Consider the following 15,589-nt stretch of genomic DNA (forward strand, 5'->3'; position numbering starts at 1 on the left):
CTGCAGATGTTGTCATGTTGTGCTCCAGAGTTCCCATTTCGCCTGCTTAGCAGTCACATAAACAAGCCTTTGCTGGCCCACAGAGCATTTCTTGGCCACGTTTCGTCCAATGCACGAGGTGAAATTTGCAGAAATGAATGTGGGAGGAGTAAAGAAATGGAACAATTTTGCAGGGAATGTCCCCCGTTGACGGAAAACAGGAGAATCGTGTAAAGACACACACGTAAAAGAAATGTTTGGTTCTGAGAGAGAAGACTTAGAATTTCTAGCATCAATGAAATGGATGAGGTTATTCTCAGGGTCAGAACGATAGTTGTGTTTCTATAATGTCAGTGCTGTATGCAGCAAGGTCAAGAACGCCACTGGTCAATTCAGCGTTCTGCACAATTGTTTTGCAGCAGACACAATGGTGACATCTAGTGGTACTTGGGTCACAGTTTGGTAGAGGTATGGTGAACTTTAGGAACAGCTGCTGCCTATTCCTTCCTGTCTGTTAATTGTTTCCTAATAGCATAGGATTATGTTGATAAGCTGGATGTTCATAAGCATTTGGGGGGGAATTCTGACAGCCAGGCGTTAATTACATGTCTCATCATCTCTTCTGCCACCAGTATTTATTGAACCCATGAACACTGATTTTATAACACCGTTTGTGTACGCACAGGGTATGGAGTATCTGGGTTCAAAAAGATACGTTCACAGAGATCTAGCAACACGGAATATCTTGGTGGAGAATGAAAACAGAGTTAAAATTGGAGACTTTGGCTTGACAAAAGTTTTGCCTCAGGACAAAGAATACTACAAAGTCAAGGAACCAGGAGAGAGTCCCATATTTTGGTATGTTTCTCTCTGCTGCTTGATTACAAGGCAAAGGATTTGGGGGAAATGCAATACTGCATAAATTATTTGGCCCTTGGAATTTAATAAATCGATGCATCTAAAACTTACTCAATCTAGAGTATTATTCTTGGTATGAGCTTTCGTGTGCATGCACACTTCTTCAGATACACTGAAACAGAAGTCACCAGACCCTTATATATAGTGAGGGTGGGGAGGGGTATTACTCAGAAGGGTGGTGGGAATGGGTGATTGGCTGAGAGGTGTGGCCAAACCCTACGCCAAAGGATAAATGGACATAAATCTGACATCAGGAATCACAAGACAGAGAAACCAGTAGGAGAACACTTCAGTTTCCCAGGACATTCTATACAAGATCTCAAAGTAGCTGTCTTATTACAAAAGAATTTCAGAAATAGATTGGAAAGAGAAGTTGCTGAATTGCAACTTGTTACCAAACTTAAAACCATGGAGAGACCTGGTCTGAATAGAGACATTGGATTCTTTTCATTAGCCATCTCACCCCTTGCTTTTTCCTGTAAGACCAATTGCAGTCATTAACAGTTGTTAACAGGTTTACCACACCTATCAGCCAATCACCCATTCCCACCACCCTTCTGAGTAATACCCCTCCCCACCCTCTCACTATATAGAAGGGTCTGGTGACTTCTGTTTCAGTGTATCTAAAGAAGTGTGCATGCACACGAAAGCTCATACCAAGAACAAACTTAGTTGGTCTCTTAAGGTGCTACTGGAAGAAAAAAATATATATTTGTTTCGACTACGGCAGACCAACACGGCTACCTACCTACCTACCTATTATTATTATTATTATTATTATTACTACCCCAGCCACTCTGGGCAGCTTCCAACACATATAAAAACATAGTAAAACATCAAACATTAAAAACTTTCCTGAGCAGGGCTACCTTCATGTGTCTTCTAAAAGTCGTATAGTTGTTTATCTCCTTGACATCCGATGGGAGGGCATTCCACAGGGAAGGTGCCACTACCGAGAAAGCCCTCTGCCTCGTTCCCTGTAACTTCACTTCTTCCATTGAGGGAACTGCCAGAAGGCCCTCGGAGCTGAACAAGAGAGGTGGAGATGCTCCTTTGGGTATACAGAGCCGAGGCCGTTTAGGGCTTTAAAGCTCAGCACCAACACTTTGAATTATGCTTGGAAACGTACTGGGAGCCAGTGTAGACCTTTCAGGACCTGAGTTATATGGTCTCGGCGGCCACTCCCAGTCACCAGTCTGGCAGCCACATTCTGGATTAGTTGTAGCTTCCAAGTCACTTTCAAAGGTAGCCCCACGTCGAGTGCATTGCAGTAGTCCAAGCGGGAGATAACCAGAGCATGTACCACTCTGGCAAAACAATGCGCAGGCAGGTAGGGTCTCAGCCTGCGTACCAGATGGAGCTGGTAGACAGCCCCCCTGGACACAGAATTGACCTGTTAAGGGTATAATGTGTTGTGTTAAATTGTTTTTGTTTTATAGATCTCTTCCCCCCCCCCTCCTGCCCCCTTTCTCTTCTCTCCTCCCCTCCCCGGCTTCTTACGCTATAGGTATGCTCCAGAATCACTGACGGACAACAAGTTTTCTGTGGCTTCTGATATGTGGAGTTTTGGTGTGGTCCTCTATGAACTCTTCACGTATATAGACAAGAACAAAAGCCCCCCAGCGGTTTGTAGATAACCTACATGTGTATACTTGGTCTAGGGCTATGACTATCCCCGTTAGGAGAGGGTGGGGGACCTTTTGTCCCTGCTAGGCCATATTTTGTTGAGTCAAAGTGTTTAGGAGTTAACAGCTACTTCTCTTGGCTTCTCTGCTGCACATTGAGAAAGGAACTCCTGTTTCTCCCTGCTTCTCTTTTACTCTTAATTATCATCAACTAATATTTCTCCTCATAGTCTTTCTTGTAATATTTCATATAATTCTCCTTACAAAACTTCTTGCAACCCTACTGGCATAATCTGTTCATTACTATTACTTTTCAAATAGTTCATATATTTACTCCAGTCTTCCAAGAATCTCTGATCCCACAGGTTTTGAATCCTTCCAGTTAATTTATCCAGTTCTGCATAGTCCATCAATTTCATCCGCCAATTTTTCTATCGTCGGTAATTCTTCTTGCTTCCATTTTTGTGCCAATAATATTCTTGCTGCCGTCATTGCATATAAAAACAACTTACAGTCCTGTCTATTAATCTCATCTCCTACAGTGCCAAGTAAAAATGCTTCTGGTTTCTTAATAAATGTATATTTCAACATCTTTTTCATCTCATTATAGATCATTTCCCATAAGTTTTTCACTTTTAACAGCAGGAATCTCTCACTTTCCCTCTTCTCTCCTGCTGAGCTGCAGTCTCCTCCCTCCAAGCTGCTAATCAGCACAAAATACTGCAGGGTCTCGTTTTCCCTGCAAATGTTTGTTTCTGCCTTTTAGGGCCGTCTGAAGTTGCAGTTATTTATATGCTTTTGTAGCCCACACTTCATGCGCTCTCAGATTACCAGCAGCCTCAAACAAGTTAGCCACTTAGTGGCATAACAGCTGAATCGTCAATTACATCCTGTCACACAGGAAGCAAAACCAGCAGTGACACTGCAGAGGGAGTAATACTCTGATCTCAACCTCTACCCTCCAAGGAGATGTGTCTTGTAGCAGGGAGGGCATTCCACAACCGAGGGGGGCCACCACGCAGAAGACCCTCCATGCCCTGCTGCTTCGCAAAAGCCACTGGTGATGGCACTCCCACCCGTGGCAGATCTTAATGCCTGGGGATGTCTACACTGGAGGAGCCATGCTCTAAGCACAATGTGCTGTGCATGGGACTGCCCTTGAGGGCCGTTTAGAAATGTCAGCAGGGCCAGAGTATTGCTGCAGAGTTCGTAGCAAAGATTCCTAGCACTGTGGTTGCTGGTGTGTTTCCAGCCTAAATTCAAGGTGCTGAGATTTACTTCTGGGGCAGAAAGTGGTAAGGGGCAGTATGCCACCAGTGGGGGAGCAGGGTGAAAGCAACATGGGTGGGACACGCTTTCTCTTTCCCCATCCTCTCTTCCTCTCCTCTCCCCACACATAAATGCACTTTTCATTAATCCTTTCCCCCATCTTCATCTATCCATCCATTCATTTTTGTTCTCTACTGGCTGGAGCAACCATTCCGAAGGAGGTTGAGCGCTTCATGCAGACTCCAGGCCAACAAATTGCAAAGTTCTTTACAGTCTGAATCCAGAATAACAGAAGAAAATACCTTTTCCCTTGTCTTCCCAACCCCCTGTTAAGTAGCTCTTTTTCAGTAGCTGGCTCCAAGATTTGGAATTAGTTACCAGGTTTGGTGTATGTAAATCTGGGAGACTGGCCCTTTTAAACAAGCAAGCCTTTTGTAACTAAATATATTAACACCAACTCTCTCCTTTTTAAAATCTAACTCTGATAGTATTTTATTGTTGCTCACGTTTTGTTTTTTAAAAAATCAGTTTTAACCTACTGCAGGAACAAATGTTGAAAAACAGGCCATAAATTTTCCAAATAAATAAAAGCAAGTTTCTGTCTGCAAAACCTTCATATTGGCATAGACTTTTTTAAAAAACTTTATTAAATGAGGGATATTCTATAGGCCTTAAAGGTTTGCCTCTCTGACATATTGCATTCTATCCAACAAAGACTAGTGTGCCTTCTGCATAGTTCCTCCTATGAACTGGGTAATCCTTTGATGCTTTGATGTCATTAACCTGAACGGAAACTCAACTTGGAATTTTTATTTTAGGAGTTCATGCGCATGATTGGGAATGATAAGCAGAACCAGATGATTGTGTTCCATTTGATAGAGCTGTTGAAGAATAACGGAAGGCTGCTCAGACCTGACGGATGCCCGGATGAGGTACCTGAATGTATCACTTTATCATGCTGTTCTCTCACTTGGTGTAACATGTCAGTCATGGTGTGCCTCTGAATTGTTCCTGTGGCAGAGACAACCATAGCAGAACAATTGCCCCCGTGTTTACCTGGAAGCCTAGTAGCGTGGGCAGTTTTCCCATCCTTCAAAAGTTTTGTTGTAAAACCAAAAACTTGGGCTTTCTCATTCATGAGCAACTTAGTTTTTTAGAAACAAGAAAGGCCGAGGGCCTTCTGGCAGTTCCCTCGTTGCGAGAAGTGAGGTTACAGGGGACCAGGCAGAGGGCCTTCTCAGTAGTGGCGCCTGCCCTGTGGAACGCCCTCCCATCAGATGTCGAGGAAATAAGCAGTTATCCTATTTTTAAAAGACATCTGAAGGCAGGAAGTTTTAAAATATTTAATGCTGTATTGTTTTTAACACTCGATTGGGAGCCACCCAGAGTGGCTGGGGAAACTCAGCCAGATTGGGGCGGGTATAAATAATACATTATTATTATTATTATTATTATTATTATTATTATTATCATTATTATTATTATTATTATTATTATTATTATTATTATGTAGTAGTAGTAGTAGTAGTAGTAGTCGTATATGGTGGAAACCATGAAGAGAAGGGATTTGCATACGGTATAGAAGAAATGTGCTGGCCTGGGATTGCTGACAGGTTTCGCACGACTATTCGCACCGCACTGAGAGCCAGTGTGGTGTAGTGGTTAAGAGTGGTAGACTCGTAATCTGGTGAACCGGGTTCGTTTCCCCGCTCCTCCACATGCAGCTGCTGGGTGACCTTGGGCCAGTCACACTTCTCTGAAGTCTCTCAGCCCCACTCACCTCACAAAGTGTTTGTTGTGGGGGACGAAGGGAAAGGAGAATGTTAGCCGCTTTGAGACTCCTTCGGGTAGCGATAAAGCAGGATATCAAATCCAAACTTCTTCTTATTCTTCTATTTCTGCTCATCTCATACTGGTGTTTTCTCTCTTGCCAAGGTCTATGCCATCATGACGGAGTGCTGGAACAACAGCGCCAGCCTGAGACCCTCCTTCAGGGATCTTGCTCTGAGAGTGGATCTCATAAGGGAGAGCATGGGTGGGTGAACATGCTGGAATTCACCCAAAGGGACCTGTCGACGTGCGCAGCAAGTGTGTCCTGTTCTTCGGGACGTTGCAGATCGTTGCTTATCCCGCACCCATTCAGAGACGGCAGCAAAATCATCCCATCCAACCTCGCCCGTGATGACGAAGGATGCGGCTTAGTTTCTTCATCGGGAATACTAGCGCGATGCATTGATGAAAAGCACTTTGATAGCAAAGGAATTGCTTCCCCCCTTCCCTTTATTTTGAAGCAGAATAGTGCAGCGTGATCAGTAAGCATCACCATGGTTTGCCTAATAGGACAACTGCAGAAAAAAATGATGATGTCAGACAGGGGAGTTATGGAAAGATAAGAAGACTGGGTGATTTAGGTTGCAATCGTGTGCCTGCTTACCTGTGGATTGCTATTGACCAATGAGACTTGCTTCTAAGGAGCTATATATAGGACTATGTTCTTCAGCAGCAGTTGACTTGCAGCGTTTCTGGTAGCACAGCTACCAGAAGACTTTGCGCTTCCAGCTGCACCACTTTGAAAAAGAGCAAATGTTTGCACTTAATGGAATTACCAGTGCATGGGTTCCTCTTTTCGCTACCCCTTATTTTGTTCCCTCCCCCTGCTACCTTTGTCCACTTTTGCCTGCCATAAGAGGTGATGGTATACCAGACGAGGCTACCTTTCACGTAGCTTGGAACGGTGTGTTCCTTTGCGTAAATGAACATTTCTTTAGGTGTGTGCAGTTATGCAATTCTGTGAGAGACTTAAAGATTTTTTTTATATATAAAAAGGATAATATAAGTGTAGCAGAGAAACACAAAGCACCAGTCAGGATGAGAGAAGATTGCTGATGGGTCCTGGCGATAGCTTTTATGTCATACAACTGCCCAATGCTGTGCCAGCAAAAGATCCGCTCAAAACACGGCAGCAGTACAAAGTTGAGGCTCAGTTGCAGAAGTGTTTTGTGCCCTGCAAGCCATTGCTGAGTAAGCCTGAGTTGCAGAAAGAAGCCGCTGGAATACCTTTTTGACTTTTTCCTGCAGTGAAATCTGAGCGATTTAGCCTCCTGTTCCATGCATTGCACAAGAGCCACTGTTTTATGAAAGGGTTTGTTGCTGTTTATTAGTTTTAAAACTTTTTTTACATTGTCATGCCGTTACGGCTTTAATGTGTAGAAGAAAGGCTTAAAAAAAAAAAAAGAAAAATAGCCGTTTAAGCAACTTCTGTGTGCCTGTCTAAGCCAGCCAGAGAAGAGATGTCTGTTCAGGCAGTGCGATGTACTGTAAATACTTCAAAGGAAAGGGAACAAATAAGAAGAGATATTTTTTTAAACAAACACCTGCTGAAAATTGCATTTTTAAATGAACAAGTATATATAGCAGTCTATTTTCCTATGTATGTTGTGGATATGTCAAGCGCTGACCGCGTTTCCTTAAGGCACAGTTTTTTGAAATCATGTCATCGGCAGCCGCTTAATGTGTGCCCCATGCTAAACTTTGTTAGCCTCGCCAACCTTCATGGATGGTGCATTTTTCCTTTCTACCCTCTTCAACTTTTTACTGGGTGACCCAGTCAGCACGAAATAGAAAGCAGGCTTCCGATGTTGCGAAGAACAAATGTCACCCATCTGGCCCCTCCTAGTCTTCTTCAGGTTACTGAACAATTTGGCTTTGTGTAAGGGTAGCCATGTGATTTTTCCTTACTTGTACACAGCCTAAGTTGTGAATTAAATGTAAAGCCACTGTAACTCCTTGCGCACCAGACTCGGTGGCGCAAATTTGCATTTGCCAGCCTAGGAACGCGGAGAGTAATAAGCAGGTAGTAGCATCAGACTCTCTTTCTTGCCCCTAATGATTTGGCTGTCCGCTTCAGAGCTGGCCCAGAGTACTTTAACAGAAGGGCACTTGGGCACTTCTCTCACTGGTTGCCCATCAAGCCGTGCTTTGGTGACTTGTGATAGAAGTATCCTCCTTGGGAGAAGGTGCTGAGAAGATGTTTGCTTCCTAAAATCAAAAAGGGGGGAGGTCGGTTGAAAGAGGTTGTTGCTTTCCACTATGGAGACGGAATGAAAACTTGAAATGTACTTCGGTGTATGGCAGAACGTGCTTAGATGTGCTATGAACTTATGTACCTACTTCAAAAATGGAGGAGGGTGCAGCGATGTGAGTTTTGCATGAGGCTAAGAAGTACCTCCAAAAGTTGCAATTACTTAGCAAGTGAGCTCCAGTCTACCAATATTTTGTGCCCCTGTGTGCTCTGGCATGTGCTGATTTAATGGCTCTTGGGTACGTGTGAAGCTCTCCTTTCACACATGCAGGAGATTATCATTCAGGGTTGTTTCACACGCGCTTATTTGTAAGAGTAGAGAATTATGTAAGCAACTGCCGGGGGATTGGCAGAAGGAGGAGAACATGGGATTGAAATTGTGGGTAGCCATGTTTTGTAACATCACGTTATGTTTAAATGGCTGGAAATGTTTGCATTATAAGAGACAGTTTCACAATGTATATTTTTAAATTGCTTTTGGTCGAATACATTGCACATTTGTACATTGCTTTGAAGTTGATTTTAAAACAGGTTGTACATGAAATATATTTTCTTTTTTGTAGACTATTTACGTGTATTGTTTTTGTTTAGGTTCCGTATTAACCGAAATCATAGTAGCATAAGGTTTAAAGCGACAACAGGTACCAGGATAAACAGATGCAGCCGTCTGACCATGACAGAAGCGCATCTTCTATGTGATCAAGGATTTCATATTCCATTTTTTCTTTAAAAAAAAAAAAGGAAGAAACCTCAGGGAATTTTGTGTAATGCAACAAAGAGTTCTTCCATAGTGGTTTTTAAGTAAATAAAAATGTATTTGTTTGATCTAGTATAGTATGATTGACTTACATTCTCATGATGATGGTGGTAATCTTTTGAACACTTCTGTGATTGCAATCGTGGGGGGGGGATCTCAGGCCAGGAGGCCAAATGCAACTCTCCAGGCCCTCTTATCTGGCCAAAACCTCTGTCCCCAGGCCACACCTCTCACGGTCTCTGATTCACGTTCGCCTCCAGTGTTTTTCCTTTGATTTGAATGTGTCTTGAGCTTGGATAATAACGCTTGCTTGCCTGGATAGAGAGGGCTGCGCATAGCAACCATTGCTCCATTCACTTCTGCTTTTAACCCTCCCACCACTGGCGCGTGACCCTTGAAGCTTCCTCAAAAAAACCCGAGGCCTTCGGACTGAACAGCGAGGAAGTGAAGAGTACAATCTATAAAGGTGCTAAATGTTTCAAAGGCGGCGCAAGCCACCGAGCATCCCATAGGCTTTGCCTTGTCGACATAGACGGCCCCTTCAGATTTAACACCCAACCATTGGAAATCCTGAGGTTGTACAAGAAGAAGGCGAAAAGCGGATTCTACATCATATTTTGCCAGCAGGGTCCCCCTACCAAATTTCCTAATGAGCTTAATGGCCTGGTCCAAGGAGGCATATCTCACAGAACGCAGTTCGGCTGGGATAGTGTCATTTACAGAGCCTCCTTTGGGATAAGAGAAGTTGTGAATAAGGCGAAATTCCCCCGGGGCTTTTTTGGATACGATCCCTAATGGTGAGAGATGCAGATTAGGAATAGGGGGACTTTCAAGGAATAGGGGCCGGCCATCCGCCCTGCAGAAATTTCCTTTATTATCTTTTTTCTTGCCACCTCAGACATCTCCCTAACTGACTTTGGTTAGGTGGATGTGGCGATCACACAGGGTCCCTGGACGTTTGACTGTCCATTGACCCTGTGCCACCACTGTGATTGCTTTTTCGCTGCCACCAACCCGTTTCCCTCGGGTACACACGGAGTCCAGACAGTTGTTAACCTTAACTAATAATCAAGTTTGTTTATAGGCATGAACAAGCTTATGGTTTCAGTTAATTTTTCTTGGCAGTTTCTTAATCTTAGTTCCTTAACTGTCCTATGCGTTCCTAACAACTTCAAACTGATTATTCCAACTAGCTATTTGACTCCACCTAACAATTCCTCTCACTCTCTCACCACACAACACGACCAACCCCCACAGACTTATATCCTCCCTCTTCCTTCACCAACTCCCAACTCTCAACTGACCCACACACTCCGACTCTCACTCTAACTCCTTTCAGTTTCTCTTTGGCCAATCACATCACACGCATTTAACCCTTTCCATATGACCCACCTAGGAGGAAAACGCCACAGTGGGTTTCTTGAATTTGGGGGGAATGATACAGGAATTCTAAAACCAGAGGAGAAACCCTCCCAAAGATACTGGGCTGCCTCCTTAATTGAGTAAGTATTAAAGAACAAGGGACCCATGAGGAGACTGGTGGGGAAGATGAGCTGTTTTCATTCCAGACATCTGCCATGGTCTGTCCCGTGGCATAGACAGAAAACAGTGCAACAAAGAAAAACGAAAAGAAGAAGGGGGATAGGACAGTGGTGTGAATGGACTGATGCAGTTCTGCACCCAAGATATAATGAGAAAACTATGGAATTAAGTGCAATAAAGCTCACATATGGAACCAAAAGTCCATAGAATTACAGAATCCAATAGTTGGAAGGGACCACCCAGAAAATTTATATAATAATAAAGTCCTTTTTTTTAGCAACATGACATCCACAACTGGATACATATTTATCCAACGCAATATAATTATCAAATCCCTTTAGCAGAGAGACCAATTACTTTCTGTAGCTCACATACCTCTGATAAACCATATATTCTCTATGAGATTAGCAGGATTGTGATGACAATGAGATGTACTTAACCCAAGATTGGTAAAATGGTACGAAAGGAGTTTGTGGATATAATCTCAGAACCTTTGTCTATGACATTTGCAAATTCTTGGCGAACAGGGGGAAAACTCTACCAGGAAGCACCAGAACTCTGACTAGCCATGTTGTATGGGGTCAGTTTCAATCTGTTTTTCTTTGTTGCACTGTTTTCCGTCTATGCCATTGGGTTCATCTTCCCCACCAATCTCCTCATGGGTCCCTTGTTCTTCCCATACAACTTCATGAGCATTCAGGCAGCTGTGTAAAATGTGTGTGCGTGTGTGCCTTAAAAAACAAAAAAGATCAGAATGTAAGCATTTCAAAAGTATCTGAATGGCCAAGCCCAAACCTCTCCTTCCCAGAACAGCTCTGATCCCAGATCCATGTGGATATGTAGCCATAGTATCATTGTCTTTGGGCCAATAACAATCCAGGTTGTCAAGCCGGGGCTCACATGCCATTCACCTTTACCTGGTTGCGTATCAAGGAATGATCCGGGATCAGCTTTGGTCACTAAGCAAACAAGAAGGTTCAGGGCAGCTACCAGAGCTGGTAAATGTGCAGCTGGGCAAAAAAGATCTGGAAAATAGAGAAGGCCTCAGCCTCAGCCTCACAGCCAGGTTGCACGATGACCAGCTGCTGTCCCCCTCAAGCTCAGTCACTCTGCTCACCAACAGTGTCCCTTTGAGCTCCTGTTTTCCTAGCCAACAAATGCACACCTTCGCCTCCACCTGCCCAAACTTTACATGATGTCCATGTACTCTAGCTTCTATCTACTTTGTGCCTTCTATCCTCTCCCTCACTGCTTTCTCATTATGATAACATGGAGATCTTAATGTACGGGAACAGGTGCCTTTGATTTTCAGACTATTTCAGCCCCCACATGCAAGAATGCACAAGTACAGGACATCTTCGCTTTCCCTCAAAGGCCTTGTCTTCTTTTTCCAGATCACAAAGTGTTGAACCTCATGTAAAAGTGGTTGCACCTCATAAAACCGAGCCAGGAAGTGCTGGACAATGTAGAGTGGTGATTGCTTCCCTCTGTGAGGGAGTCTTCCCAGACCCACTTAAAGAAGCGATTATTAAACCACTTCCTAAAAAACCATATTTGGCCATTATGGTCAATTATTGCCCGGCCCCAAATCTTCCATTCTTGGGCAAGGGTGGAGGGTCACTGAACAACTCCAAGCACACCTAGAGGATGCAGACCATTTGGATCCCTTCCAACTGGGATTCAGGCCCCATCATGGGACTGAAACCGCCTTGGTTGCACTGGTGGATGATCTCTGGTGAACTAGGGACAGCAGCGAAAGCTGTTTCCTGGTTCTGCTGTATTTCTCAGCGGCTCTTCATACCATTGACCATGGTATATTTCTAAACCATCTAGGGGATGTTGGGAGCTGGGGGCAGTGTCATGTAGTGGTTCCACTCCATCCTGGGCTGTGTCAAGAAAGTGGTGTAGGGGAATGAGTGTTCGGACCCCTAGGAGCTCACTGGTGGGGTCCCTCAGGGATCCATCCTCTCCCCCATGCTTTTCAACATCCATATGAAGCCACTGGGAGAAATCATCACAGAGTTTGGGCTGGGCGCTCACTAGTATGTGGATGATCTCCAGCTCTACCTCTCCTTTAAATTGGAACCAGTAAAGGCAGTGAACATCCTGGGTGAGTGTCTAGAGGTGGTTGGAAGATGGGTGGCGGCTAATGCATTGAAACTGAATCCCAACACGACAGAAGTATTGTTTCTGGGGGACAGGAGACTGGCAGGCATGGGGAGACACCCTGGTTCTGAATGGAGTAATAGTATCCCTGAAGGACCAGGTGCGCAGCCTGGGAGTCATTTTGGACTCACAGCTGTCCATGGAAGCACAGGTCAGTTCTGTTTCCAGGGTGGCTGTCAACTAGATCCATCTGGTACGCTGCCTGCAGACTGTCTCACCAGAGTGGTGCATGCCCTGGTTATCTCCTGCTTGGATTACTGCAATGCGCTCTACTTGGGGCCACCTTTGATGGTGACATGGAAACTACAACTAACTCAGAATGTGGCTGCTAGAGTGGTGACTGAGAGCAGCTACCAGGACCACATACCGGTAACTCTTGTCCTGAAGGATCTACATTGGCTACCAGTCTGTTTCTGAGCACAATTCAAAGTGTTAGTGAGACCTTTAAAGCCCTAAATGACCTTGGCACTGTATACCTGAAGGAGCGTCTCCACCCCCATCATTCTGTCCAGACACTGAAGTCCAGCTCCGAGGGTCTTCCAGCAGTTCCCTCATTGCAAGAAGTGAGGTTACAGGGCACCAGGCAGAGGGCCTTCTCTGTAGGTTTAGCACACCTGAGTGTGAAGTTACAGGAAAATCTAGCTTTGGAATTTGGGAGGCTGGAGGAAGGGGGGAGAAGGGTGAAGCTTCTGTGAAGGCCAGTAGCAGGGGCAGGATTGTCACAGTGCTGTGGAATCATAGAATTGTAGAGCTGGAAGGGAACCCAAAGGTCATTCAGTCCAACCCCCTGCTATGCAGGAGTCTCAGCTAAAGCATCTGTGACAGATAGCCATCCAACCTCTGCTTACAAAATAAAGGTGTTCACAACCTCCCGAGAGAGACTGCTCATCTATTGAAGAGCTCTTACTGTCAGAAAGTTCTTCCTGATGTTTAATTGGAGTCCCCTTTCTTGTGACTTGAAGTAAGATCTGGACTCCCTCCATCTAAACTCGGGAGTCTTAAATTTATGACAGTCTCCACCACGTATTGATTCTCAAAGGAATACAGACCCTGGGTGAGTGCCTAGAAACTGCCCCCCCAACCCAAAATCTAGCTACCTCTTGGGTGTGCAACTTTGGTAACAATATGAGATTTGGAGAGGGAAGCCATTCTATGTTTGCTAAAGCAATCTGAATAATTCCCATTGCATTCATGATGGCAAGTGTGTTATGAATCCCATCTGCAACCAAATATTTTATTTCCATGGTGCTGGAGGTCAAAGAACCACAATCCTTTGCTCTCGTACTACTTTATTTAACAGTGGATAGTCTTCCTTAAGCATTACAATTTCCATGGAAAGTTCAGCATGAGATCCAAGACAAGCTCTAGAAGAGAAGGGGTGTGGATGCGTCTCAGCAAAACCACTGCAGAATTTTGTAATGGTTTGCTGTCACAATGCAAAGACACCACCCCAGATTTTCCCAAGGCACTAAGAAGCCTACAATTAATTGCATACAAGACGGGGTTAAAAATCATCTGTGCTTCTCCTTTGGGTACGCAATGGTCAAGCAGCACTGCAACCGAACCAGTATTTCTAACAGTGGGCATCGATAATTTCCTCCACGCTGCATCCCACTGTGCAACACTTCCTTGGCAGGTACATCTCTTGTCTTTTGAAGCGTTTGACTTGTGGGAAACCTGATCTAACACGGTCAGCAATGCCTATTAGATATTTTATCTTCTGCCAAGCATTCTCCTCAGTTGCATCCATAGAATTCTTTCGAGGGCTATTTGAATCAAAGAAATGTCCCGGCGGTGGCTCTGCATTGGGTCGATGGTGGTCTTCAGCTAACTCTGAAATGGAAAGACAAAACCATTATGCTTCTCATCTCATCTTCTGAAGCTATTGCATATAGGAAATGCAGTTAAACAGAAGACTTGGTTTCCATTGCCGTCATCCTATAGGGCCTTCTCAGACAGAAGTACATCCTATTAAATGTGTGCTACTCACATGCTAAATGTGCCCAGGATTGCAGCCTCAGTTACTTTAAATAAAATTTATCTGACTTTGGTTTGCAAAAGACCTTATCAATTCTGAATCTTCCGTGCATCTTAACAAAGAAAAGTATTGTTGACACATTGGAATGCTAGCTTTATTGGGTGCTGGGAATAGATTTTGGGGTGGTTTGTTTAAGTAATCAATTTTAATTTTTTTAAAAAAAATTGTACTACAACTATTCATGAGAAACAAGTATTGATAACACTGCACAATATCATTCATTGCTTGGTCCTCTTCATTCGATTTTCTGGTTTGTACCAACAAATTGCATTTTTTAGAAATAAAGATTCACAATGGAATTAAAATAATTTGAAAACAATGCATTGCATGTTACAAAGTTTGGGCTCTCATCTCGGAGAATATTCATTGATTCTTCACAACATTTCTTTATCTCTGCTTTTAACAGAGCACCTAACAATTTTCAGAACTAAATAACTTTAATGATTTATCGTAATACATTCTCTGCATAGCCAATGTGCTCTTGTGTTTCTGTCCGCATGATATTTTCTGCCACTTGGATTCAAGCTATTTCCCTGTCTGCTTCATTGACCCCAGCTCTCTAGTAAATTAGCAGCAAGACTCTGTGCCCTGTGAGAAAGGGCATTTGCAAGTAATGGTGAAATAATTAATCAGTTCTCTATTCTATGGAGTACTGTATTTTTTGCACCATAACACTCACTTTTTTCCTCCTAGAAAGTAAGGGGAAATGTCTGTGTGTGTTATGGAGGGAATGCCTGCGGGTGGCGGGGGGGGATCTGCTGCAGTCGTGAGCAGAGGATCCATGGTTCCCCTTCCTTCCCTCCTCCGTGGCTCGCTTTGAAACAGCAAAGCGGGAGAATTGCCGCTGAGTGGGGAGGAGAGAGGGACAAAGAGCCTGCTTCTTTAAAGGAGCAAAGCAGGAGAGGAGAGGAGAATGAGAAACTGAAATGTCTATCCTGAAATCATCTGCAGTTATTACAAAGATGGCTGTATGAAAATATGAATTTTAAAACTTATTTGTCTCTTCTCCTGTCCGGTTGGTTCCTTTAAAGCAAGCAGGCTCTCTGTCCCTCTCTCCTCCCCACTCAGCTCGCTAAATAGCAACAAAGTTTTTCAGCTCGCTAAGCCGGGGATGAGTGGGGAGGAGGGAGAAAAGCAGAGCCTGCTTGCTTTAAAGGAGCAAAGTGGGAGAGAAGAGGAGCCTTCTCCCCTTATACCCCTCTTCTGCATTATTA

The 15,589-nt window shown here is 44.0% G+C and overlaps 1 protein-coding gene across 2 annotated transcripts in view; it reads left to right on the plus strand.

The window, feature by feature from the left end:
• Positions 1–8,697, plus strand: part of JAK2 (Janus kinase 2) — an 82,623-nt gene extending 73,926 nt beyond the window's left edge. For both annotated transcript variants that reach the window (XM_083482221.1, XM_083482222.1), the window contains 4 exons: positions 665–837; positions 2,405–2,522; positions 4,610–4,723; positions 5,727–8,697. In XM_083482221.1, the coding sequence (XP_083338347.1) occupies positions 665–837; positions 2,405–2,522; positions 4,610–4,723; positions 5,727–5,834 (513 nt within the window). In that variant the 3' untranslated portion in view covers positions 5,835–8,697. The remainder of the gene's footprint in view (positions 1–664; positions 838–2,404; positions 2,523–4,609; positions 4,724–5,726) is intronic.
• Positions 8,698–15,589: the final 6,892 nt, after the last annotated feature.

This window comes from Podarcis liolepis (assembly GCF_965112155.1).
Source record: "Podarcis liolepis genome assembly, chromosome: 17".
In the NCBI taxonomy this organism is placed as follows: Eukaryota; Metazoa; Chordata; class Lepidosauria; order Squamata; family Lacertidae; genus Podarcis; species Podarcis liolepis.